At 47.0% G+C, this 27,451-nt stretch overlaps 1 protein-coding gene across 17 annotated transcripts in view; it reads right to left on the bottom strand.

Moving 5' to 3' along the window:
• Positions 1-27,451, bottom strand: part of LOC116374658 (GRB2-associated-binding protein 1) — a 68,317-nt gene that overhangs the window by 6,395 nt on the left and 34,471 nt on the right. For 8 of the 17 annotated variants that reach the window (XM_031828338.1, XM_031828337.1, XM_031828336.1 and 5 more), the window contains 8 exons: positions 11,300-11,428; positions 10,846-11,011; positions 7,728-7,944; positions 6,107-6,777; positions 4,873-4,967; positions 4,314-4,626; positions 585-678; positions 73-190 (listed from right to left, as the gene is read on the bottom strand). In XM_031828338.1, the coding sequence (XP_031684198.1) occupies positions 73-190; positions 585-678; positions 4,314-4,626; positions 4,873-4,967; positions 6,107-6,777; positions 7,728-7,944; positions 10,846-11,011; positions 11,300-11,428 (1,803 nt within the window). Of the gene's footprint in view, positions 1-72; positions 191-584; positions 679-1,767; positions 1,858-4,313; positions 4,627-4,872; positions 4,968-6,106; positions 6,778-7,727; positions 7,945-10,845; positions 11,012-11,299; positions 11,429-14,816; positions 15,154-27,451 lie in introns of those variants that run through there. The other 9 variants (XM_031828332.1, XM_031828333.1, XM_031828330.1 and 6 more) reach the window with 3 other exon arrangements.

The following is a 27,451-nucleotide window of genomic DNA, read 5'->3' on the forward strand; positions in this document are numbered from 1 at the left end:
ATGTACATAAATCATTGTATGATTTAACATGAATATTTTAGAAGAGAGTAGTTGAGGACGTGTGTTACATACGAGTTCGTCTGCCTTAGAGACCATGGCTACATAATTCTCATCACAGTCCTCGGAGTCGGTGCTGGAGGCGGTGCTATGCACCGAGGGAGGCCTGGGGGGCATGGGGAACCTGGAGGGACTGAGCAGCATCACACACACACACACACTGTTTAACACACCGTCGGTACACACACACACACAAATTGCAGCAGTGCCTGCAGAGTTCCCTGCAGAGAAAAAATGACTCACTGGAAAAAGACAAAAAGCTCATTTGTAAGACATGACTATTTTGACATGTTATGAGGTGACTAAAGTCATGCGTGGAGGGTTAGTGTTCTGATAGAAAACCAAACCTATAGTCACATGCAGTAGAAAGGAATTCAACTAAGTTGACACTGACCTAAGGTCAGCTTTACGTTTTACTCCCAAATGGTTAGTATGCGGTGAGCGACAATAATCCTAGATGTGTGTCTAAGGGCCACTTTGACCCTGAGCTGCTGTAGAGGTGAAAGGTCAAAGGGTAAGACACTTACTCCCGAGCAAAAGATCTGGTGACAGGCGAGCGGACAGGTGCCGATGACTCCTCCCACTCAGGTAGGGGCTTGATCTCCAAAGGGGCGGGCTTGGCTGTAGAGGGGAGGGGCAAACACCCCCGTCAATCTCTCTCATCACGTACCATCATTGCAACACAATACATTCCATTCCACCATACAAAAGGTGGTGGGGATGTAGGCTTTCATTTGGCCAACAGAGGTCCCTAAAAGCCACAATACCTCCTTGTAAGACTAAAACTGTAGGCTAGATTCCAATATGAGAAGTTGAGTGTAATACAAAAATGTAATCAATTGGTTATAGGTTTATAGGGCACGTCCACATTGAGTGTCCACAGCCAACTGCTCCCGCATGGTTAACATAACAGAGCCCAATCTGGCAACCCGGGTGCTATAGAAACACATTCAGCATAGCTCCCTCAGCCTGGCTAGAAAACACCATCTGGTGCTGCAGTCTACGGGACAGCAGCACTAACACTTCTCAGCCTACAGTACAGCACTAAACACCCGTCATGCAAACCAGAGATATATATACACATATCTGAACAGAACATAAAGGGAAAATATCATTCATCGTACCTGAGCAATAAACGTTCTTCCATCACAAATACAATAAAGAGCACATGATAGAATTACATGTTGAAACAGGAGCATGCGGAACAGTGTTAAAAATACAAGAGGTACTTGGTTAGAACAGTCCATCACTGGTGTGTTTGTGTGTGTCAATAACCTAAGAATCAATTACTGTACTGGTGTAAATCATTAATGCTATTGATTACTTTGAATATGTGGGCTTGAGATTTGGTTGTTGGTGCGGTACACTAGTACACTGACAACGTTCTCCTACGTACTGGAGATCTTCCACCCGGAGATATGATCTTTGCACCATTTCCTGAAGAAGCCTAGAGGATAACATCTCTAGGGTGTTGGTGAGGTTCAAAAACGTGTTATGAGAACAAAATGTGGAATCAGAAACGACAACTGAACAGAAGAGGGTCCCCGCTGGTCCAGGAATTAGTTGATTGGATGAGACAGGATACCATGGTGATGTCATAGGTCACAGGAGAACATTCAGAAGCATGCGTTGAGTTCAGACACGTTCGGAGAGAATGAGAGATGAGTATTCAGAACCAAGTTTCAGGCGTCGTTATTTGGTAGTACCTACCCTTGCGTCGTCTTGGGAACTCCCCTACGGTCTGAGAGTCGGTTCGCTCTAAACCAACCCCCTTTGCTCTTATTATTTTAGGACTCTGACCTGATTGGTTAAAAAAAGAAGACTTTTCACATTACCATCATTGATAAAACGATGACGACATTGCAACCCCTATTTTAATAAAACCCTGCCATGCAAAGCCGACAGATCAACAGACTGTTGAGAGACAACTCACTACTTCCACCCCGCCATTGCTTCGTCCCTATTGGTGTATATACCAGTATAGACAGGACCATCGCCATGGCAACAGTGGCCTCTAACATTTCCAATCATGCACCTCACTCCACGCAACATGGTTGTGACTAGAGGGAGTCCAGCTACGACCGGAAGTGACTTTTCATAGCAGGTTAGGAAAACATTTTCCTAACCTTAACCTATGTCTCCTAACCTGCTGGGTCAATTCTCCTAACCAGCTATGAAAAACTAACTTCCGGTCGAAGCTGTACTCCCTCTAGTCAGAACCCTGTAACATGACTGGCCTCATAGACTTGACAGGACAACAACATGCACCAGTATGAATGTGGAAGATCATTTTTAGTGCAACAACACATCCACAACAGCAGACAATAAAAGCGCACATGTATTTGTACACCAGCAGACCGACGTTATAACCTCATGTATAACCCTCACTATAGCCAGAGAACACAGCGCACCTCAGATAAAACCATGGCAGACATTTAGAACAGAGCCATAAGGAAAGTGAATGATGCTACTTGTTGGCATCGACCACAGATGCTTCAGCCTCACAAGACCTCGCCTACAGAACCAAACCAAGCAAGCGAGGCCCAATCCCAATTGGACCCCTGGACCCTATTCAATTGTGGAGATCTGAGAGGAATTGATTTGTTAAAGCAATATGGTCAAACTTCCACCAAGTGCATAGGGTCTAGCGGTGGATTTGATTTGGGATTTGTACCAGAGCCAGTGAGCCAGAGGGAAGGCTCAAGAGATTAACCCTGAAGCCAACAGAACACAACAACCCTACAAGAACACACAGGCTGGACAACAGAGATCCGAAACTCAGCAGGTGGATAGCAGTGGTGGTTAGGTGAGGACAGAGATTGCATTGAGATGGAAGTTCACGGTGATGGCCCATGGTTATGAAAAACTCAAGCAACTGTTTGCCGATCCCTTTGTCGCCGTAATAAGGAGCCCCTGACTACAGTAACATTCCAGTCTAACATGTCCTTGCACTGAACCACTCACATCCGGCACCCCATGATGACACCATGGAAGACACAGGAATGAAAATAACCAAGAGTCAGTGACCTGAAAGTTAAAGCTCTAAGCCGTGAACAGAGAGGGACTGACTTCAGGATTTCTATCATATTCCCCTTTCTTCTCTACCATTGACAGTGACTGGTAATGACCTCTGCTTTGGGTCTGCCTCCCCCGTGGGATATTCAAATCCTTCCTGCTCTAGATTGAAATGTCCCCTGGTGGGTCAGGAGGGGGTTGTTGCTTCATCAAAGAGGCCCTTTCAGAGGGGGGGGGGGGGGGGCACGACAATGGGGATAGAGGTGACCGCTCTGGGCGCTCCATGGTGATGGTGGCCCAGGCCAGTCACCTCACCCCAAAGCCCCGGAGAGGGCCCCCTGAACTCAGGGACAAAGGTCCCTTTGAATGGGGTGAGGGGGATAGAAAATTAGGAGAGCAGGCTAAGCTAAAAGAGAAGGCTGAGAGGAGGGTGGAGGAGGTGAGGGAGAGGATAGGCAAGTGGGCTAAACTAAAAGAGAAGGCTGAGAGGAGGGTGGAGGAGGTGAGGGAGAGGATAGGCAAGTGGGCTAAACTAAAAGAGAAGGCTGAGAGGAGGGTGGAGGAGGTGAGGGAGAGGATAGGCTAGTGGGCTAAACTAAAAGAGAAGGCTGAGAGGGGGGGGGAGGAGGTGAGGGAGAGGATAGGCTAGTGGGCTAAACTAAAAGAGAAGGCTGAAAGGAGGGTGGAGGAGGCTTTGTCTAGAACACTGTGTACATTGAGAGAGGTCTAGAACACTGCCAACATTGAGGAGAGGAGCAAAGGGTGAGCCTCAACAATCTGCACTCCTGTCTGATGCCATACAGGAATTGTATAATGACACATTTTGAAGTGTTGTACTTAAGCAATAAGGCACCTCAGGGGCACCTGAGGGCTGTTTTCAAGCACGACGCAATGCAGAGTGCATGGATACAGTCCTTAGCCGTGGTATATGGTCTGATATACCACAGCTTTTAGCCAATCAGTATTCAGGGCTCGAACCACCCAGTTTATAATTCAAAATAATGCAATGGTAATCTGCCTTTCATAACCATGAGCCAGCACATGTAAATGTGCGTGAGTTTGAGTTGAATGCCAGGATGTAGAGAGACGAGCAGTTGTGAAAACGTTGATGCAACAGCAGATAAAGACAAACGTACCAAGATTCTCTCTCATTCAAAGACACACCCCTTTACACCCCCATTCCCATTCCCCTTCACAGCCACACCCCTTCACCCCCCAGCCATCCACCCTGCCCCCCTCACCTTTGCGGTCCGGTTTGAGGTTGCGGTCCACAGGCGGGGGCTGACAATCGCTGATGAGCATGGGCCTGCGGGGTGGGGTATTGGGGCTTGAGCGAAACCCCATGTGGGCCGGCGGGGGAACCTGCTTGCCCAGGGAGAACTCTAAGGTGCCTGGGCCCGGGGTCATGGGGACATAGTTGGGTTCCATGATGGGTTCACAGCCCGACAGGCTACCGGAGCGGTGGTGGGACGGGGAGTTGGCGCTCATGGGTACGTAGTTCTGGTCAACTTCCTCCATGGACTGGCTGCCCACCGGCATCATGCCTTTGTTTTTCTGGGGGGGGGGGCAGAGAGAGAGGCAGGCTACATGAGGGCATAGACAAAAAGAGCGTACACACACACACACACACAAAAGTAGTAAGAGCATACAAGCTTCCCTTATCTTAATCTGCGTCTTAGTACACTTCAAAACTCCATAGTCATAATAGTCCAATACTTGGAAGGATCAGTATCAATGTGAGAGGTCCTTTACGTTGATCGTTTTAAACTGATTTCAGGATCATGTCGTGTAAAGACTGACCAAGTAGCTGTTGAAGCTTTCGTTGAAGTCAAACGAGCAGCTCTTGTCAGAGGGAAACGTCCGAGGGATATCGTAACAGTCCTGGGAGCCCAAATCTGCAACAAACATGACAGAACATTTAAAACCAGTGTAAACACAACATAACCAACAGTATAGTAGTCTAGGTAGGGCTTACAGCATTATGAATCAAAATGGGGTTAAATACTAAATAAAAAGGGAATACAAATGCACCATTGGAACCACAGTAAGTGTTGAGCAGGGAAGTCTGTCATCTCGGCACTAATGCAGCTGGACTATAGTTGCCGTTCTTGCTCTGGTCATCATGTGTAACTTCACACTAATGGATTTCAGACAAACAGGATGATACGACTTGGAAGGCCGCCAGACTCTAAAGCCAAGGCAAGCAAAGCCTACTCTGGTACACAACGGACTAGACAAACGAGGAATCCCGGGACATTTGCAAAATGTCTTTGTGTTAGTTTAACAGACCCGTTTCATGTTAAATGATAGGAACAGACTTGGACCGGATGTAGCTGGGCATAATGTTTTATCTTGAACTTTAACCTCTGATGCTTTTTTGGTTGTGTAAATGATTGTCCTTCAAAAAGTAAAATATAATTATATATATATTCTTTTGGGGGGGGGGGATTACCAGAGGCCACCACCAGAGGGGGTGATGAGGAAAGGGCCTCAGTGTTGTTTCTCTATTGCTAGTCGAGAAAATGGGTTGGGAGCATCGACTGTACATAGAGGTTGGGACTGAGGCACCAAACTGCTTTCTCCTAAACTCTGAAGTATGTGTTGTCTGTCTGCATGGTAACCGAACACCACTAATACTGCTACACCAGATGTCTTTGGAGGCAAGGCAGTCTTCAGCTGTGAAAAAGTATTTGTAATTAGCCATTCAAAAACACATCTGTCGCGTCAAGATAATTATCCTGGAGGATTAGACACTTGCTTTGCGCTGCAGATGATAGTGTTGGCTGACAACAGCACACACCAGCCATGTGTCGTTATGAATATCCTGTCGATGCTAGCTAGCGTATTTAGCCTTTATAATGATGCACACATATATCACTTAGCCTAATGATTAGTGAAAGGATGTGGTACCCTGTCACTTAGCAAAAAGTGAGAGTGAAATGGAATGCTTGTGATCAATTATATATGTTTCTCATCTATTTGACAGGACTAATAAATCAGGAACAGTGAATCAAGATCAATCAATGAGCCATACCTTTCCTGAGGCGTGATGAGTCCATGGTGCCGATGGTGTTGCTCCTCAGGGCCTTGTTCCCGGCGCTGGTAGGCACGCAGTAGTTCCCGTCCGTCTCCGACATGGAGCGCGGCACGCAGTATGTGTCCGTGGGCGAGCGCTCCGCGGGGGGCGGCGGGTGCCCCGGGGTCAGGGAGCTGAGGGAAGGCTTGGGGGGCCGGGGCGGAGGCATCCCATCCCCACCTTCAGACCCACCACTCGCTGGACCTCGAGGCACCTGATAGGTACAGTTACTGCCTGGTGTGGGAGGAATATCGTAGCTAACCGACAGGTTCCTCATCTGAGTCTCCATGGAGGGCTTCCGCGAGGGCGTGTTGAAGACATAGAGCTCCGGGGCGTCGCCGTCGACCGGGACGGGGGGTGAGGAGGCGGAGGCCGACTTGGGAAGGAGCACAGTGTCCTGGGAGTAGGAGCGGGGGAGGTGGTAGAGGCTGGAAGAGAGGTCGCCTCCTCGGGAAGGCGGAGAGTCATAGATGGAGGAGGCGGAGGAGGGGTGAGGGGGCAGGACAGAGGAGAAGAAGCCGTTGGCGTGCTTAGAGGAGGAGCTAGTGGAGGTTGGCGTGCGGTGGGCGGGGACGTTGTCGTTCAGGTCCGTCTCTGACGAGGTTGACTTGGAACACTCAGCGTGGGCTCTGTGGCAACGGCACAGATATATAAACATCAGAAAGCTGAATGATGTGTGAACATTTCACACACACTTCAACATAGATTAGTGATATGGGTTACAGCAACAGAACCACCAATAACTCCTATTGAGGTCCACTGGATATGTTGTTGAGCAGATCGTATTGAGTTGTAGGTTCAGTATAATGATCCATGTTTCATCCTGTGGATCATTTCAAAACATGCAGGGTCAAACACTGCACTGTCCTTTGCCAAAGGTCTATTGACATATTAAGCTATTCTGGATCATTCCTCACTTCCCTGTGAAAACAGTCAGGTGCTGCATTTTGGATTCATGATCACTTCTCAAACACATCAATCCCAGAGGTTAAGTGCTGGGTTCGTTTTGTGTGTGTATGTGTGTCTACATGTATATGTGCATGTTTATGAACCTGTGTGACTTTGTGCACAAGTGTGTGTATGCATGCGTGTGTCACTCCACACTAGACAGGCTGCTCCAGACTCACTGATTAACCTGGGGAGGAGAAGGAGCCCCTTTGCTCTCACACTCCTCCAGGAGGAGGTACTCCTGGGGGAGAGGAGTCACAGAGCTACACCACCACACACAGAGAGGAGGAGGAGAACCCCATCAACAAGAGAGAAGAGGCACTGAAATATGGACAACATATAGAGACAGTACAAGAGACCTACTAAAGCACACAAGAGGGTGGGGGAGGCGTGCGAGAGAGGGCGGGGGAGGAGAGCGAGAGAGGGCGGGGGGGAGCAGTGCGGGGTGAGGCTAAAGACACCATAGTTCATATAAAAATTTTAAAAACAAGAGTGACAAACCTAAAGTACATTCTAACTGGAGACAGATGGAGATGAGATGTCAGAGAAACACTGAGGGAAATGTCACAACACCTCTCCACTCTGTACTGATGGCAGAGCTGCCCTGTCACATCATGGACCCCACACCCACCTGTTGGGCTCTGGCTTCTTGCTCTCACAGTTGACCAGCCACAGGTAGTCCTGGGGTTCGTCCAGGCTGGACTCCGAGTCCAGGTGGCGCACGCTGACCGGCTGATAGGGAGGGGGCACGTTGGTCAGCATGGCCGGAGGACCCCCCAGGCCAGGGTGAGGGGGCGTGTCCACCACTGAGCCACCGCTGGCCGCCTGGTGGGCAGCCTTTGCCGCTTCTGTGGGGAAAAAAGAGGGGGGAGGGAGGGAGAAGTGGGGAGACAGTCAGAACATAGTTAGGACAATGTTGAGAATGCTGCCATGCACAACAGTTATTTCCAAAACGTACATGTTCTGTTGTGATATTATAGGTGTTGTATGGTTCGATTTCTGACTTGTTTGTGTACAGAAAACAGTATAATGTTCTATAAAAGCACTACAGAGTAGTGGGAATTGTATACCGAACACATGACTGAGATACCGCAAGATACAGCAGTACAAAACAGGTGATGAGTCAGACTTGAAGGACACATTGTACGTACACAGGCATGCATGCGCACTCTCTCTCACACACACACACACACACACACACACACACACGTATGTGAACCACGCAAACACCGACTTTCACTAGACTGTCAAGTCTTCACAATCAATGATTACGCATGAGAAGTACAACCATGAAATTAAAATGTAGCATTACATGTATATTACAGTTTGATGGAATCTACTGAGGAAAATAAACCCAAATGCTTCCTTCCTTCCTACAGCTGTTGTATCTGCCAATGTTATTCACACCATTAATACTCAGCTATATTTTTATCCAAATCTATGTTTTGCCTTTTGAATCCCAACCATGGCCAGACAGCATTTCCTCAAGGTCTCTGCCTTGTCCTTCTCCATGTAGGTCTGTGTGGAGACGACTGTGCTTGGTTGGGCTCTATTCATAATGTATTCTCCCTGCCTGCATTACTCCCCACCTACACTTCTCAGTGTACGCACACGTACACCATCTTTGAGTGGCTCCCTAAGTGCTCAAGCTCAAGGATGTGCACCCTGAGATGACAGCTGCTCTCTGAATCTTTACTCTCTCCCTCTCGTCCCATCCTGCTCTTCCTCTCCTCCACTGTTTTCTCTTGTACACCCTCTCGCTCAATCGCGCCCCAATCAGTCACTATTCTCCTGCTTTATCCTGTGCACTCTCCTTCTCTCCCTCAATCACTCCCTATACATTGCATCCCTCCGCCTCTTCCCCCCATTCCCCTCTTCAGTTCTCTCCCTACCACTCTCCCCTCTCACTCCACTCACTACTATACTGCTTTATACACTTATCACTCACTCTCTCCATCCCCTTGTTTGTCTGTCTTATGTGCTGATTCACCCAGGCAGCAGGAAAATCCCTTTCCTCAATCTCCCCCTCCCACACCGCTGGGATACAGCCCTGCTGCTCCAGCCCCCTCCACTCGCTGACATTTCCCCAGCCACGGTGCACCTTCGCCTGGGCGCGGGAGTGGGCTGAACTGTCCCCTGGGCTGTATGATCAGCGAGCGAGACTTCGCGAGGCACAGAGAGCAGTAGCCAAGGCAATATGAGAGCCACACCGCTCCACCACAGAAATCTGCACGGGTATTAAGACAAACTTGCTGCTTGAAACCATAATAAACTCAACATTCCAAAATGGCCCCATAGAGACGTTGTGGTTGAAGTTACACTAGAACAGGGAGGGTAGGATACAGCCACAACACTGAGGAAGGAGTGAAGCTGACCTTGTTGGATACACGGTCACCCCGTTGTCATAGATGTAGTGGGTACTGCTGATATCATAGTCCAGGTCATTTCTCCTCAACTAGGGCCTCTAACATTCTGATTAAACCCACATGCATTCCAATAGTGAGTTTAGATTATAGGGTCCATTTCTGCAACTCAACCACGGCCTAAAATGAACACGCACCAGCTGCAAAATGCAGGTAGATTTTGGCATTGGTTTTGTTTCCTAGCTGGTAAATGAATCACACAAAGTCAAAGAACTACAAATCATATATAGCCTATACCACCTCTGCTGCAACACTGCCTGGGCTGGAGGCTGTGCGCACCTGAAGAGTGAAAGATTCATTTTTAGAAGCGCTACGCACAGGCATAAACAGTCTAATTTACAGAAAAATGTCAGTCTACTGATGTGAGACTTTGTCCTTGTGTTTTTTGGCCATTTGCATTGTTTTGTTCACAAGCTAGGTTGTTTTTCTATGTTTGGGTTTCAACAGCTAGAGAGGACAAGACACTCTCTTACTAGTCAGACTCAATCTCACAGGCACAAACATGAAGACTGGATTTGCGTTTCCACGGTAACCCCTGCTCTTAAAGGGACAGGTTAACATCGGTCTCGTCTGTGATAGTTTTGTTAAAAATGTAATTCAATTTACCACATTACTTCTTACTAGTAATAAATGTAATGTTTTAGAAACATTACAAAGCTCATCCGTTTTGAGTGGCTGGTAGATTTTTCAATATAAAAAAATAGAGGTAATTTTAGGCCCTGAACTCGACAGTACCTCCCATGTCAGCTGAGAGGGAAGTTCAGGTCCAGAGGCACCTGTATGTGGCCCCCACTGATGACGGTGGGAATGGACGTAGAAAGAGGAACTCTAAATAAACCACAATTCTGGTTTGGTGGGCCCCACTCACTCGCTTTTCCCTGAGTAAGCGCGCACGTGCAAACGAAGTAACGAATGTGAGAGAACAATGAGAGGGAGAACATAGGACTGACAGAAAGACCGCGAGGTAGAGAAGGAGAGAAAGTGGCAGTGGGGCTCAGCTTAGGGAGGGAGGGGGGGGGGGGGCACACAATGCTTTAATTATACAATACAGGGAAACATGTGGTAACGTGAACCCACCTGAAGACACGGCTCATTAGGCCTCATTAAGCCTGTTCTGGAAACAAAGGCCCCTTGGCACACAGTGTCCAAACCTACACTACACCAGGATATAATCATTATGTGAGAATAATACGTGTGTGGAAAGACTACCGTTTCCTCATGCATATCACAGTTCTGTTGCATTTCTGCCTTTCTCTCACTGTATAGACACATCAGAGTTCCTCTCGTGTGTGCGTGCCTGCGCAGGGATGTGTGTAGCATCATTACCGTCGTCCGTGGGGTTGAAGCCGCAGATGTCACAGATGTAGCGGACCCACTTGTTCATGTCGTCCTCCGTGTCGGCCACCAGGTAGAAGACGCGGTCGATGGTCTTGATGTCGAAGATGAAGCTGTGCTCCAGGTCCTTCTTGTTGAACGTGAGCCCTGCGTCCACCTGTGGGGGGCATGTAGCTGTAGCATTACCAACCACATAACAGTAGGGCTTAGCATTAGCACATAGCATAACAAACAATAGGGGTAACAATATCAGTTGTAGCCACAGTAGCAATAAGCCACAGTCAATGTCATTACTGTTATAACTGCCTTTTAGCAGTATTAGCTAGTGGTACTGTAGCATTACTAGGACCATTAGTTTTCCCTGATCACGTGACGTGTTACATAACTAGGGTCCAGAGTAACAAACTCCGGGCCCTAATCAGCCGTAGCATAAGTAGTGTTCCACCTGTTCACACAGGTTGAGGTCGATCACGCGGATGGGCTTCTTGGCGTGATCATTCTTGTAGTACTCCAGCACGTCTGGGTCGCCCGAGAGACGGCCGCTGCGGAGAACAAACCACCGCTTCTTCCATGCCTGCAGAGAGACGGGAGACATTTTAATGTTGATGATCTGTTCACATATCATCCCTTACTTAAAAATTACACAGTACACCCTAAAACCTCCCCCACTCCCTCTTTAAAAGCTTAACAAACCCCTGAAGACTTCACAACAACCCACATTTTTGGGCATGGCCTTGTCCTAGAGTGGCTCAGGGGACTAGAGAAGAGCGAGAGAGAGAAAGAGGGACAGAGAGAGACGGACCGAGAGAGAAAGGTCACTGTGTTCGCTCATACGGCTCCATTCCTGGCTGACCAAAGGCTGGACAGGGGCTTTGTTTTTCTACCCTGGCCTCTGTGTGCTTCTTTCTAACTCTCCCTCTAGCTATCCCTCCCTCTCTATCGCTCTTTCCTCTAGTCCTGTAAGCCACACAAGGACAGGCCTGTGTTCAAAATTCACCCACTCTCCCCCTCTTCTTATATCCCAATACATCCCTCTACAGCCTCTCCATCTTTCTCCTCTGAGCCCCACTAGGACAGACATGCCAGAACTGTGTGTCTGGAACACCCAGAGCCAACAGTCACCACAGACAGACATAGTTTGGTCTGGTTAGGTCTAGTAGCCCGACTGCGGAAGAGCACAACCAACCACTCTAAAAAAGGCCACAGGCAATTAGGATTTTACAATAGGATTTGTCTATGAGACACAGGTTCCGTCCGAAATGGCACCTTATTCCCTATATAGTGCCAAACTTTTAACCAGGGCCTATAGGGAATAGGGTTCCATTTGGTACACAACCACAGAGCTTCCAAGGCAGATAGGGTGTAAACACAGGGCACAAACCCAGACAATGGGATATAGCATAGAAAAATTATCCAAATAGAAACCCATTCTATTTCTATGGCAGACTTAAGACTGTGGGATGGATAGGGTTGACAATGTGGAGTGGTTTAGTTTTAGTTGCACAAAGGCACTAAGAAAAAATCCCGGGTGTCAATGATCATCAGGCACTACCATCTGAAAGTCAGTCAGAGGAGGGAACGAGACAGAACCAAGTGAGATGCCTAAACAGGAGTCTGCTCACTAATGCTTTTATTTTTTACAAATGAGGCTCGGCCCATCTAGATGTCTTGTCACCTAAACTGTGTAGCTTAAACTTATAAAGGTGGTTAACTTGTTCAAGGAAACCTGCTCCCTGAACTAGGAGAAGCTAACTCAAGGATAAGAGGGGCTAAAAAGCACATGATGAAAACAAACTGTGGCTAATTGCTATGAGCCACCAACTCTGATTCGCTGAGTCACTTATTCTAAGCTTGAGTTTTTTGGAAGGATTCATTCCCTGATTGCAGCTTTAATTGTGCTTAATCACTCCGCTTCAGGTTGAGCAATATTGTGGAGCGAAATAGACTGCCTATCAATGGACACTTGATAGAGCTATTGAATATTGAACAGTGAAATTGGATACAAAAGATGACATAACAGAAAACAAATGCTATTCATGGAATTTCAAACAAGGAGGGGAAACCACACCAGTAGAAAAACAACTCCCCTTGGAGAGCAGAGCCCTGGCCTCACCCGAGCACAGCCAGCAACGGCCTGTGAGGAATGCAAACTAAAAGCTTTGTTGTTTTTTCGGGTTAAGATTTGAACCGGATTAACAATGCTGTGGGTTTTTCACCCTCCCTTCAATTCTTTTTCCATCCACAGAGTTCCCTTTGTTAGCGGGCCAAGCTCCGGGTAGGGACAAACAGCCAGGAGGAGAGGAGAGAGAACTCCGGGTGGGAAGAGCATCGTCCTGCTGTCCTACTCTGTCAACAGGAGAGTCGACCCTGGAGAAATAAACAGGCTGGCTGAAGGAGGAACTTCACATGGGCGAGCGGGCAAGCGCACACACACACACACATACACACGTATGCAGCCGTGCACGGCAGAAACACAAACAGAGAAATGCACGTTCACACACACTTCGAAATTCTAATTGACCTACATTCATGGCACAACCCTGCAAAAACCCCTAACACTCCTTACAGTCATGAAGTAAACATGCCAGCGCAGGGTTCAAGACGTCTGCTTGACCCCGCCCTGCTCCCACACAGTATGCTCCACAGTATTCTCCACAAGAAACTCTGCCCTAAAATATCAACATTTAATAATCACTGTTTATTCAACCATAAAACATGAACAACCAAAAACAGCCTCTAGATATCAATACACAGAGCAATAAACTCTGTCTGTGTAGAACTGGTCCTGTCCAGCATGAACAGCAGCCTAACCTAACCCAAGCAACACACATTAGCATGTTGTTGTTGTGCTGCTCTGTTGCGGTCAGACAAAAGGAGTGCGACCCCTCTCTCTGGTACATGACAAAGCACTCTGGGCTCAGGTTACCCTGTGGGGACACAGACAGGGCCATGGGGTGAGGTTACACTGGGGGGGGAAGAGAAAGAGCGAGAGGTTAGGTCAGGCCTGGGTTGTGTTCATTTTTGCTAAGAATTTCTTATTGGACAAGCTCAGGTAGTCCCTTCCCGTTTCAGTGCTTTTTATACCGTTTGGTGCCTAATGAAAACAACCCTGGTTTAAACAGACATGGGGACATTTGACAGATGCTCTTATCCAGAGCAACTTACAGGAGCAATTATGGTTAAGTGCCTTGCTCAACACAGATCTTTCACCTAGTTGGCTTGGGGATTCGAACCAGAGACCTTTCAGTTACGAGCCCAGCGCTCTTAGCCACTAGGCTACCTGCCACTCTGCTGCTGTCCATAGTACCAGCTGGTCTGACTAGTTTCAAAGGTGCTGGTTAAGAGCTTGTTGAAGAAGCCTTGTTTGAGTGGTGTTTCATTGCAGCTTCCATACGGAGTGAGTTTTGCAAGCCTACTTGATTCATGGGTGCTTTTCCCATATTAGCATGATATAGTAGACAGTGTGTAGTGGTGCGAGGAAAACGGTCAGGGATGGAGAGCTGTGTGAGAACATGCGCAATGAGAATCACTCTCAAAAGCTCTTTCTCCACCGACCCACACACCCCATGTGGCCATTCCATTCATCACACCTCGCCTCTAGTTAACACTTAGCTAACCTGGTCCCTGTAAACCCCTGCCATGTTCCTATCCAGTGAAACTGCACGCAACCAGAAATGCCATTGGTGTCTCCAGCCAGACAGCCAATGGCATCTCGCTGACACATACTTTCTATTGTCAGTGGAAAACAGTCCAAAAAGCTCTTCACAACAACCACACATGACAGTGAGTGATGCACACAGTAGCTGAATAGCAGCACTGTTAGACAGTAACTGTCCACAGACCTAGCCTGGTTCCAGATCAGTTTGTGTCGTCTTGCCAACTCTTATGGCCCTTGTGACAATTACCATAAGAGATGGCAAGACAGCACAAACAGATTTGGAACCAGGCCAGCACAGACCTACCTTGTGCTATCGATCCTGAAAAGGCCAGCAGGGGCAATGAAGACTCTAGCAGTGCTGAACCCCTGTTACTGTCCTCTCCTCCATTGTAGTCAATGAGGCACAGAACAGTCAATAATCCAATAATCCGACTGATCTGAGAGCAGTCGTTACTGAGCACAGCTAATCCAAGTTGATCTACTTCACAAGGCCCAAGACGATAGAGTAGATCTCAACTGATCACAAATCAGTCCTTACATACAACCAACCAAACAATCCAAGTAGTAACCAAGTGTGTGTTGACTCTTCACTGTCCGGGGGAGTGGAGTGGGACGGGGTGTGACAAGACAGAGGAGCCCCTGGTGCAGCAGCTGTCCCCACCTCCTCCCTCTCTCCAAGCGCCCTCCCCTGCCCTCTGATAGGGTGTGATGCAGGAAGAGACCCCTGTGCCCGCTCCAGCCAGACAGAGACACCATTGAGGGGATGACCGGGAGGGCTGGATGGGGGAATGCCATCCGAGTGCAGTCACACTGTTGCCATCAGGGCCCCACTGACCCAGAGACAAAGACAGAGAAAAGAGGGGGGAGAAGGGGAGAGAGATGGAGTGTCCGAGAGGGAGATGGATGAACAGTAGAGAGAAGAGAGAGGTAAAGGAGGAAGACAAGAGTGAGTGAGAAAGAAGATAAGCGGGAGAGAGAAAGCTAATACAATATACTTGAAGCACTTTACCACATTGGGGGTTTCTCCCCCATTGAAGACTGGTTATGGGGTGTGGTGGGTGAATCAGAGTGACAGGGACAGATGTTAGGGAAGGGGGTAACAGTGGGTGGGGCACGGGGCCCTCAACCGCCACATTCCTGGCTATGGCCTTGGTCCTGCCCTCAGCCCTGGCCTCCTATCCAGAGAACAGTGGCCTTTGTTGGGCTTGACTTAATCAAGCTGCCCCCTGGAATATCTGGAGCTCGAGGGCTTGAACCTTCTGCCTGATAGATAGGGGCCAAAAGGGGCCCAGAGTTTTAGAGAGTCCCAACTACCTAATCGTCTGCCCATTCATATGTATTTACATACTGGAGTCTTGACATATCTACTGCTGTACATATGATGTAGTAGATCTTGTGTAAATTCATGCAGTGCTATTTGGCTGATAATTTGATTTATGCTGATATTTCTTGATTTCCAGTGTAAAAAAAGAAAAAGAAGATAGTTTACATTTTACTGCATTGCTAGGAGCTAGTAAACCATTCTCTGCATCTGCTACATCAGCTAAATTGTGTACGTGACCAGTAATCAATTGATTTGATTACTGTACCAACACTGACATACTGGGAAGTTGGCAACAATACCAACCCATCATACAGTATGATGTAGCCTAGAGTCTGGTTTATTATAGTGATCTACACAGACCCAGATTAAAACCAAACACCAACCCATCATACAGCATGATGTAGCCTAGCGTCTGGTTCATTATAGTGATCCACACAGATACAGATTAAAACCAAACACCAACCCATCATACAGCATGATGTAGCCTAGCGTCTGGTTCATTATAGTGATCCACACAGATACAGATTAAAACCAAACACCAACCCATCATACAGCATGATGTAGCCTAGCGTCTGGTTCATTATAGTGATCCACACAGATACAGATTAAAACCAAACACCAAACCATCATACAGCATGATGTAGCCTAGCGTCTGGTTTATAATGGTGATCCACACGGACCCCGATTAAAACCACTCCTGTACTTAGTGTTTATAATGGAGAATCTTCTTTGAAAGCTATTTAAAGTAGTCCAGGCGTGTGCTTAATCTCTGTGCAACCGCCCTCGACTGTTCTAACAAACTAACATCTATTACATAGTCTAACTGTGGCACCTCTCATAATAAACAACCAAATGATGATGTAATAGTGAAAGTGAACATTCCAGAAGGATAAGCGCACCAGCTGGTTGGAGAGTTCCACCGGGCTCTAATCCTAATCAAAGAATGTTCTGGAAGGGGAAGAGAAAAAGAAGAATGGGACATTATGCCACCATTGAGGACAGTGATTAATGACAAGCTCCGGTACTGTAGCTAGAAATGAGGCCAGACAGCTGGAGGAGCTGGCTGGTGTTTAACAACCGTGAGACTGCAGCACCTTGGAGTAGGACTGCTGCCGATCTAGGATCAGTTTCACCTTTTCGATAGATCTTAAAGAATATGATTACATAGATAGGCCAAACCTGGATCAGCGTTCCTACTTTGAGATACTATGTTAATATGGGCCCAGCAACACAATATTCAATATATTCTTTGTCATTGCTAACTACATAGTAGCTTCTTCCTGCACTTATGAGGGCTAATTCTATTGCAATTAAAAGGTTGCTAATGCACCTGAAGAGCCTTTAAGAGCGCAGATGGCTATGGATGGTCCACCAGGGTAGATAAATGGCACACTTAAGCACATCCATATACTTGACATATCTGATGGTTTGAGAGTTAAAGCTAGAATCCTTAATTGCACTACAATCATTTTTGGTCTTATAAATTAATGATAAATACCCATTAAACTTAGTTCAACTGTCATAACCCATCAGCACCCAAAATATCAGCTTGTTTTACTCCCATGTTTATTAACTAAGTAAATGTAAACAAACAAGCCTCAAAACATGGTTAAAACTATCCTTTTGATATCATGGCTGGTCGGTCTATGAATGAGACTGGTTCTATTTCTTTAGGTCCATTCCATAACAAAACAGAGGCACGTGGAGGCTTTATTTATTATACAGGAACTCAAATCCTTCTGTTCACCTGATTTAGAATTCCTCACAATCAAATGTAGACCGCATTATCTGCCAAGAGAATTCTCCTCGATTATAATCACAGCCGTATATATCCCCCCCAAGCAGACACATCGATGGCTCTGAACGAACTTTATTTAACTCTCTGCAAACTGGAAAAAATTTATCCGGAGGCTGCATTCATTGTAGCTGGGGATTTTAACAAGGCTAATCTGAAAACAAGACTCCCTAAATTTTATCAGCATATCGATTGCACAACCAGGGGTGGAAAGACCTTGGATCATTGTTACTCTAACTTCCGCGACGCATATAAGGCCCTGCCCCGCCCCCCTTTCGGAAAAGCTGACCACGACTCCATTTTGTTGATCCCTGCCTACAGACAGAAACTAAAACAAGAGGCTCCCACGCTGAGGTCTGTCCAACGCTGGTCCGACCAAGCTGACTCCACACTCCAAGACTGCTTCCATCACGTGGACTGGGAGATGTTTCGTATTGCGTCAGATAACATTGACGAATACGCTGATTCGGTGTGCGAGGTCATTAGAACGTGCGTTGAAGATGTCGTTCCCATAGCAACGATTAAAACATTCCCTAACCAGAAACCGTGGATTGATGGCAGCATTCGTGTGAAACTGAAAGCGCGAACCACTGCTTTTAAATCAGGGCAAGGTGTCTGGTAACATGACCGAATACAAACAGTGCAGCTATTCCCTCCGCAAGGCTATCAAACAAGCTAAGCGCCAGTACAGAGACAAAGTAGAATCTCAATTCAACGGCTCAGACACAAGAGGCATGTGGCAGGGTCTACAGTCAATCACGGACTACAGGAAGAAATCCAGCCCAGTCACGGACCAGGATGTCTTGCTCCCAGGCAGACTAAATAACTTTTTTGCCCGCTTTGAGGACAATACTGTGCCACTGACACGGCCTGCAACGAAAACATGCGGTCTCTCCTTCACTGCAGCCGAGGTGAGTAAGACATTTAAACGTGTTAACCCTCGCAAGGCTGCAGGCCCAGACGGCATCCCCAGCCGCGCCCTCAGAGCATGCGCAGACCAGCTGGCCGGTGTGTTTACGGACATATTCAATCAATCCCTATACCAGTCTGCTGTTCCCACATGCTTCAAGAGGGCCACCATTGTTCCTGTTCCCAAGAAAGCTAAGGTAACGGAGCTAAACGACTACCGCCCCGTAGCACTCACATCCGTCATCATGAAGTGCTTTGAGAGACTAGTCAAGGACCATATCACCTCCACCCTACCTGACACCCTAGACCCACTCCAATTTGCTTACCGCCCAAATAGGTCCACAGACGATGCAATCTCAACCACACTGCACACTGCCCTAACCCATCTGGACAAGAGGAATACCTATGTGAGAATGCTGTTCATCGACTACAGCTCGGCATTCAACACCATAGTACCCTCCAAGCTCGTCATCAAGCTCGAGACCCTGGGTCTCGACCCCGCCCTGTGCAACTGGGTACTGGACTTCCTGACGGGCCGCCCCCAGGTGGTGAGGGTAGGCAACAACATCTCCACCCCTCTGATCCTCAACACTGGGGCCCCACAAGGGTGCGTTCTGAGCCCTCTCCTGTACTCCCTGTTTACCCACGACTGCGTGGCCACGCACGCCTCCAACTCAATCATCAAGTTTGCGGACGACACAACAGTGGTAGGCTTGATTACCAACAACGACGAGACGGCCTACAGGGAGGAGGTGAGGGCCCTCGGAGTGTGGTGTCAGGAAAATAACCTCACACTCAACGTCAACAAAACTAAGGAGATGATTGTGGACTTCAGGAAACAGCAGAGGGAACACCCCCTTATCCACATCGATGGAACAGTAGTGGAGAGGGTAGCAAGTTTTAAGTTCCTTGGCATACACATCACAGACAAACTGAATTGGTCCACTCACACAGACAGCATCGTGAAGAAGGCGCAGCAGCGCCTCTTCAACCTCAGGAGGCTGAAGAAATTCGGCTTGTCACCAAAAGCACTCACAAACTTCTACAGATGCACAATCGAGAGCATCCTGGCGGGGTGTATCACCGCCTGGTATGGCAACTGCACCGCCCTCAACCGTAAGGCTATCCAGAGGGTAGTGAGGTCTGCACAACGCATCACCGGGGGCAAACTACCTGCCCTCCAGGACACCTACACCACCCGATGCTACAGGAAGGCCATAAAGATCATCAAGGACATCAACCACCCGAGCCACTGCCTGTTCACCCCGCTATCATCCAGAAGGTGAGGTCAGTACAGGTGCATCAAAGCTGGGACCGAGAGACTGAAAAACAGCTTCTATCTCAAGGCCATCAGACTGTTAAACAGCCACCACTAACATTGAGTGGCTGCTGCCAACACACTGTCAATGACACTGACTCATCTCCAGCCACCTTAATAATGGGAATTGATGGGAAATTATGTAAATATATCACTAGCCACTTTAAACAATGCTACCTTATATAATGTTACTTACCCTACATTATTCATCTCATATGCATATGTATATACTGTACTCTATATCATCGACTGCATCCTTATGTAATACATGTATCACTAGCCACTTTAACTATGCCACTTTGTTTACATACTCATCTCATATGTTATACTGTACTCGATATCATCTACTGTATCTTGCCTATGCTGCTTTGTACCATCACTCATTCATATATCCTTATGTACATATTCCTTATCCCCTTACACTGTGTATAAGACAGTAGTTTTTTTGGAATTGTTAGTTAGATTACTTGTTCGTTATTACTGCATTGTCGGAACTAGAAGCACAAGCATTTCGCTACACTCGCATTAACATCTGCTAACCATGTGTATGTGACAAATTTGATTTGATTTGATTTGATTTGTTTCAAACAAATAGTTCAACTTTAAGCAAGGCAGGGCTTGGGCTTTTTGTGATGCCTGCCACAGTAGCATTTGGAGCAAAAGAGTGAACCGTCAATTTAACATATAGGACGGTGTTGTTCCTAGGATACCAGCGCCAGCGACTGACTAGCAGGCGAAAGGTGACGCTGAAGTCATTTGTAAGTGTGAAATGGTCCCTGGCTCGTGTGCCAACGAGGGCTAATGTGGCACAGCGTGTGCCCTGCTGGACCAATGGGCTGGAACAGCGGAGTCCAGTCCGTTTGGAGCAACAACAGGAGCCACTAACCACATAGCCACTGCTAACCATAAGCTCTTGGGTTGGTCCTAATAGTGGAAACTGACAGTGTTTGGTTGGACATGTCAGGGATTTAGCCATGGTGCTAGTCTTGCGGGGGAAATTAGCTGTTACAGCCAACTTTAGCTTGGTTGCTTCTTCATAAAGGGCCTACCTGCACATTGAACAGATATTCCCACATTGAGCCAGGTGGGGTGGTGAATGGTTCAGGGGGTGTGTTACGATGTCAGCAGCTCAACAAGGAGTACCACAGATTGGCCTTGTAATCAACTGACTCACCCAGGCATGAGCCAAGAACAGGAGATACACATAAAGACCGAAAACAAACTTGGCACTAGAATCGGATATGCTCTACAGTAAACCAGGAAATTAACTTGAAGGGTTTAATCTGTCTTGATAAGTGTAGCGAACCAACGTAACACCACGAGACGAATCATAACCCACTGACTGACTGAGTTACATAACGGATTACAGAGGTTACTGGGGCTGTTTGTGTAGGAATTTGTGACCAGAGCCCAGCTGTCCCAACTACATATATAAACACACACAGCTGCTACCTTTGAGAGGAAAGACTGAGCCAGGCACACTGACTTGTGTTCAGTGTGTGTCAAACATGTCAAGGCAGAGTCCCGGGCCACCACCCCTCGTGCTGCTGGCACTGCCACCAACACTGGGTTACAGTGTCTGTCAGCTGCAGCAGTCTGCCTAGCGACAACACAGTCAGACAGTCACCTTCGCTGACAACCACCATCTCTCACCTCCTGCTCCATTATATTTAACACTGCAGGCCTATGCTGCCTAGTGACAAGTGAAAGCATGTGGGTTGGTACAATATGAAAACAAAAATCAAGGCCAAGTTTACATTCTTTTAAAATGTTTGTCATTTAGCAGACCCTCATACAGAGCGACTTACTGTACATACAAGTCACGTAAAAAAGTAGATCATTAGTGTTTTAAGGAAATAAGGTTGCAATTTACAAAGGGAATTGACCGCTGAAAACGTTGCCTCACCTTTCAAAGTACATCCATTAAATGCATCGTAATGGCTGAGACTCAGGTTCTGCAGGGGAGTGATGTCACTCATCGTAATGGCTGAGACTCAGGTTCTGCAGGGGAGTGATGTCACTCACTATTGACGCTATGGTAAACCCTAACCAACCTCATCCACATCAAAAGCCACTTTCCTCATTTCCCCATCTAGTCATTACCAGATGGATTGGGATTCCCTTCCTTCCCACTTCCCAGTGCTCCAAGGGCCAGAATAGGTCATACTACCTCTTCCTAGACGATACTCCGGGAGGTGGAAACTGCATGAGGTCTAAATGCACACGCCCTGTGGTTAGCTCTGAGGCTATTATGTCTGAGCGGCCGGGCTAATGGGTTAAGCAAGTGTCGTAGTGGAGAGTCAACCATTACCCCTCTGGTCCAGTGTTCTCTCCCTCTCTATCCGTTTCTCTGGTTCAAAACAAGAGCATATGTTAGCTTCTCCATCCATTTAAAGTTCAGTTTTTACGCTCTCTCTCCTACACTCAAGACAGCAGGTGCCTCATGAAATATCCCTTTCTCTCAGTCCCCCTTTCTTCTTTCAGACATTGTGTGTGCATAGTAAGGGGTGAGGTGAGGTCAGATTATTCAGGTCAAGACTGGAAAATAATGATACAATTGTAAACCATCTTTTCTCTTAAGAGTTTCAAAGGGAGAAACTGACAAAAGAGCGTATCAAAGTCTGTTGATTTATGAAAGGAAACGTCTGGATGATCGTGTCCTGAACCCTTTTGCTCCCATGACTGAGTCAGTTGTCAGTATTACTCTGGAACTATCCCTTACTCCGATTAGCATTAGCATAGAACTCCGCTTAAAATCAGACCTGTGGATAGATTTATTCTGTTTTTCTATGTTTGGTATTAGCAAAAGCATGGGGCTAACAGCGTTTACGCATTTGTAGCATAGCATTGGCACAACTCACTTTGCACATGTTTTTAGCATTATAATAGCCTAGCTCCCTCAGTGACTCTGGTGTGTTTGTTAGCAGTATAAGCCTAGCATAGCTCCCTCAGTGGCTTTGGGTGCGTTAGCATTTAGCGCTGGGCCCAGCAAAAGCAATCTTGGCGGGAGGTGGGATGGAGAAAGAGGGAGAGAGGGCGCCGGGGGAGTGACCTGCAGCTCCAGCTGCACTGACTCATCCCCGGCTGGGAACAGCCTCTCCGTTTGTTCCTCTGAAAACAGCTTCTCTCCAAGCCCAGAGAGAGAGAGAGAGAAAGAGAAGAGAGGGGGAAAGAACCCAAGAGACAGGACAGAACCAGAGAGGAGGCAGGAGTGAGCATGGAGGAGGAGAGAGGGAGAGGAAAGGAATGGAGAAGGGAGAAGAGGTCAGGGTATCGATGATGCCATAACAAATAACAAGATGGCTTGGTGACACTGACAAAAAAACAGGGTTACATATTTTCAGGCCGGCCAGTGACTGCTTTTCTTCCAGACTAGGTCACTTGGAGGTGACGAACGACCAAACCCTCTCATATGGACTACATAGCCTAACCTAAGCCATAAAGAAACAATGAGCAGTCAGTCATCCAAGGGGAAAAGACCAGGCAGAGACCCAACCCAGAGAGGTATAGTTGAAGTCAGAAGTTTACATACACCTTAGCCAAATACATTTAAACTCAGTTTCACAATTCCTGACATTTAATCCTAGTAAAAATTCCCCGTCTTAGGTCAGTTAGGATCACCAATTTATTAAGAATGTAAAATGTCAGAATAATAGTAGAGAGAATGATTGATTTCAGCTTTTATTTTTCATCACATTCCCAGTTAGTCAGAAGTTTACATGCTACCAAATACTAATAGAGTGTATTACCTTTAAATTGTTTAACTTGGGTCAAACGTGTCGGGTAGCCTTCCACAAGCTTCCCACAATCATTTTGGCCCATTCCTCCTGACAGAGCTGGTGTAGGTTTTTAGTCCTCCTTGCTTACACACGTTTTTTCAGTAATGCCCACAAGTTTTCTATAGTATTGAAGTCAGGGCTTTGTGATAGCCACTCTAATAGCTTGAATTTTTTGTCCGTAAGCCATTTTGCAACAACTTTGGAAGTATGTTTAGGGTCATTGTCCATTTGGAAGACCCATTTGCGACCAAGCTTTAACTTCCTGACTGATGTCTTGAGATGTTGCATCATGAGTCAGGAAAATTATGTGGATATATTGAAGCCATCTATTTTGTGAAGTGCACCAGTCCCTCCTGCAGCAAAGCACCCCCAAAACATGATGCTGCCACTCCAGTTCTTCACGGTTTGGATGGTGTTCTTCGGCTTGCAAGCCTCCCCCTTTTTCCTCCAAACATAACAATGATCATTATGGCCAAACAGTTCTATTTTTGTTTCATGAGACCAGAGTGAATTTCTCCAAAAAGTACGATCTTTGTAACCATGTGCAGTTGCAAACCATAGTCTTTTTTTTATGGCGGTTTTGGAGCAGAGGCTTCTTCCTTGCTGAGCAGCCTTTCAGGTTATGTCGATATAAGACTCGTTTTACTGTGGATATAGATACTTTAGTACCCGTTTCCTCCAGTATCTTCACAAGGTCCTTTGCTGTTCTGGGGTTGATTTGCACTTTTCGCACCAAAGTACGTTCATCTCTAGGAGACAGAACGAGTCTCCTTCCTGAGCGGTATGACGGCTGCGTGGTCCCATGGTGTTTATACTTGCGTACTATTGTTTGTACAGATGAACGTGGTACCTTCAGGTGTTTGGAAATTGCTTCCAAGGATGAACCAGACTTGGATGTTCACATAAAACATTTGAAGTTATTAGCTGATTTCTTTTGATTTCCCCATGATGTCAAGCAAAGAGGCAGTATGAAGGTAGGCCTTGAAATACATCCACAGGTACACCTCCCAATGGCCTCAAATTATGTCATTTAGACTATTAGGAGCTTCTAAAGCCATGACATCATTTTCTGGAATGTTCCAAGCTGTTTAAAGGTACAGTCAACTTAGTGTATGTAAACTTCTAACCCACTGTAATTGTGATAGTGAATTATATCATGTCATGCACAAAGTAGATGTCCTAACTGACTTGCCAAAACTATAGTTTGTTAACAAGAAATTTGAGGAGTGGTTAAAAAAATGAGTTAATGACTCCAATGTAAACTTCTAACTTCCACTACATATCTAGCCCTGACTAACAGTAGCAGCCTCTGTTCATGTGTTGTGGTGAATTGAGTGGAGACTTGCGCAGCCAGGGAGAAAGGAGCACGGAGCTAGTTGACAAGTCAGGTGCAGTAACCCGAGAACCAAGCGTTCAGCTGCCACCCCCCATTCGACAACAACCTCCACTCAGCTCTGCCTGTAAACCAAACTACCAACTTGTTCCTCTCTCCCTCCCGCTCTCAATCTTGCTCCCTCTACCTTGAACAAACAGGTCTGTTTGTTCTCAAGTCAGGTTCCGCTGGAGCACCAGGATAGAACAAGATGAGGAAAACCCACAGGCCACGTCCACGCGCGTCATTGGCCCTTCTTATTAAAAACCACACAGCGATACGTTGGTTGGTTTGCCTTTGATTACACTTTGCTTTTCCAGACTGTGAACGCATGAACTGTGCTTTGAAAGGTCCCACAAACAAAGACGGTGCCGTGCAAACGCAGGTCATTTCAACAGAATAACCCTCGTTGTGATTTTGTTTTCCCAGCAAACATGTGTTCTAATCAAGTGCGTTTCAGAGCATATGTAGCCTAGATTCTACGGGGCATTCCGGGTAGTGGAGCATTTGTTGTTTTTCTTATAGATCTGCTCATGCAGGCAAGCAGGCCGCAGGACTGTGTTTGTGCAACAGTGCTGGGAAAAGGGAGAGACAGTGGGAGGAGCCATTCTGGAACCTTTCCTGTTCATGACAGATGTGAGATGCATTCAGTTGCAATACTATTGGCTCTGGCATTCATCATAATGCTGTCCTCTTTAAAAGCTCAGTGTTGCAACAGGTATACAAGTCAAGCTTTCCAGTAATGACTTGGGAGAAGCCAATAAAAACACAGACCTGCTGGAAATAGTATTAGAAGAACTAGACGTGAAAGCACTAGTGAGAATCAACCCCCACCACCAGATAAGGATAAACATTTATTTATTATCATTTTAAATTGTGAAATAGCTCTCTGCCTACTCAAAAATGTCCTGAAACCAACCACACATTCTGAATGACGCCGCAGTCCAACGTCAGGGCTTATAAACAAATGCAATCGCGTACACCGTTGTGGTACGCCAAGCCAATCAGCAAGGACCCCAAGGCCGTCCCAAACAATGCCCGTTCTTAAAGTAGAGTATTAGAAAGCGTCAGAGGTTTTGGCGCTCACGGCCTTGGTGATGAGGTCTGGAGAGAGAGAGAGGTTGGGGGCACAAAAGCCTCTCTATGCTTAGCCCAGCAGCTTGCATAAATCAGTCTTTGTTTTCTGGGCATGTCTAAGATTCTTGCTGCTAAACAGCTATTTTTACATCCTCATAGGCCACAAGAGATAATATGGCGGTCAGCGAAGGCCAGTTGACGCTCGAGCAGTGTGTATGCCCTTTGGCTGAGTGTCTGTCCAGGCGTCATCCCCCTCCTCCGCTGGAGGGAAAGGGGACTTCCATCTGCAGGCAGGCAGGCCTGAGGTCCAGCTGCCTGGAGACTGGTGGTCAGTGGTCAGTCCCTTCTGTTATTCACTGCCATCAACATGTGACCTGGGATCAGCTTTGCCTGCCAGCAACTGTCACTTTAATCACTAGCAACAACATAACAGGTCCTGGATCTGCTTTTAAAAGGCAAATTGTGCACACAAAGACATGAGTATGGCACCTCTAGAGGTTTGGGGAAACAAAACAGAGTGATGATACTGGTGCTGATACATAGAACAGTGTTCTCTAGTAGAAAACTGTGATAAGGTAACTGTCAGTGTGTCGAAAGGCCATTGACAAACCACCAACTGCCACAATGTGAGTTTATTCAAGGTTCCTCTGAAGTGAGAAAAGGCCTCCCTTGTTTCTGTTCTAATCAGTGGGAGTCGGTATGTGTCCTAACAATCCTCCCTGGCCAGACAGGAACCCAGGGAGAGAGAAGAGAGACAGAGGTACAGGGTGCGGGCCAGCCGCCCCTGCAGACACACACACAGAGCCAGAGAATAAGAGAGAGAAGGAAAGAGGGAAAGAGCCACGCAGGGGCAGGAAATGAGGGCTGGGAGCTGGAGGAGCAATGGCAGTTTGAGACTGAGGAGCAATGGCAGTTTTCCCGTCAGTGAGCGGGAGAGAGACCGAACAGAGAGAAAATAGTCTCTGTGATAGCACTGTCAGCATCTGGCTCTGTCCAACCTGGCACAGTCGTTAGGGGAATTCAAAACCCATCTAAACCACTGGTACAGTTCATGTCATAAACGGACATAGGAAGCCCAAATAAAATAGTTGAAAAAGGTGGCAAGTGTTTCAGTTCACAGCTATTGTAAAGCCATTGGTTTTCAATCAGTAATAAAATACAGAGCTAACACCTCAACAAGCATGAGTGGATTTAATAGTACTCCATCCAACAACTGAATAGAACAAACATCTGGATCTATTTGTTCAGTAAAAGTAGAGTACGGCTGCCTGGTCCTCCTTACGCCAGCCTCTCACATGTCGCCCAAAGTCAACGAGACAGCAGGAGCAGAACAGAAGCTCCTGTTACGTTGAGAGAGATCAAGCC

This window comes from Oncorhynchus kisutch, linkage group LG7 (assembly GCF_002021735.2).
Source record: "Oncorhynchus kisutch isolate 150728-3 linkage group LG7, Okis_V2, whole genome shotgun sequence".
Classification (NCBI taxonomy): Eukaryota; Metazoa; Chordata; class Actinopteri; order Salmoniformes; family Salmonidae; genus Oncorhynchus; species Oncorhynchus kisutch.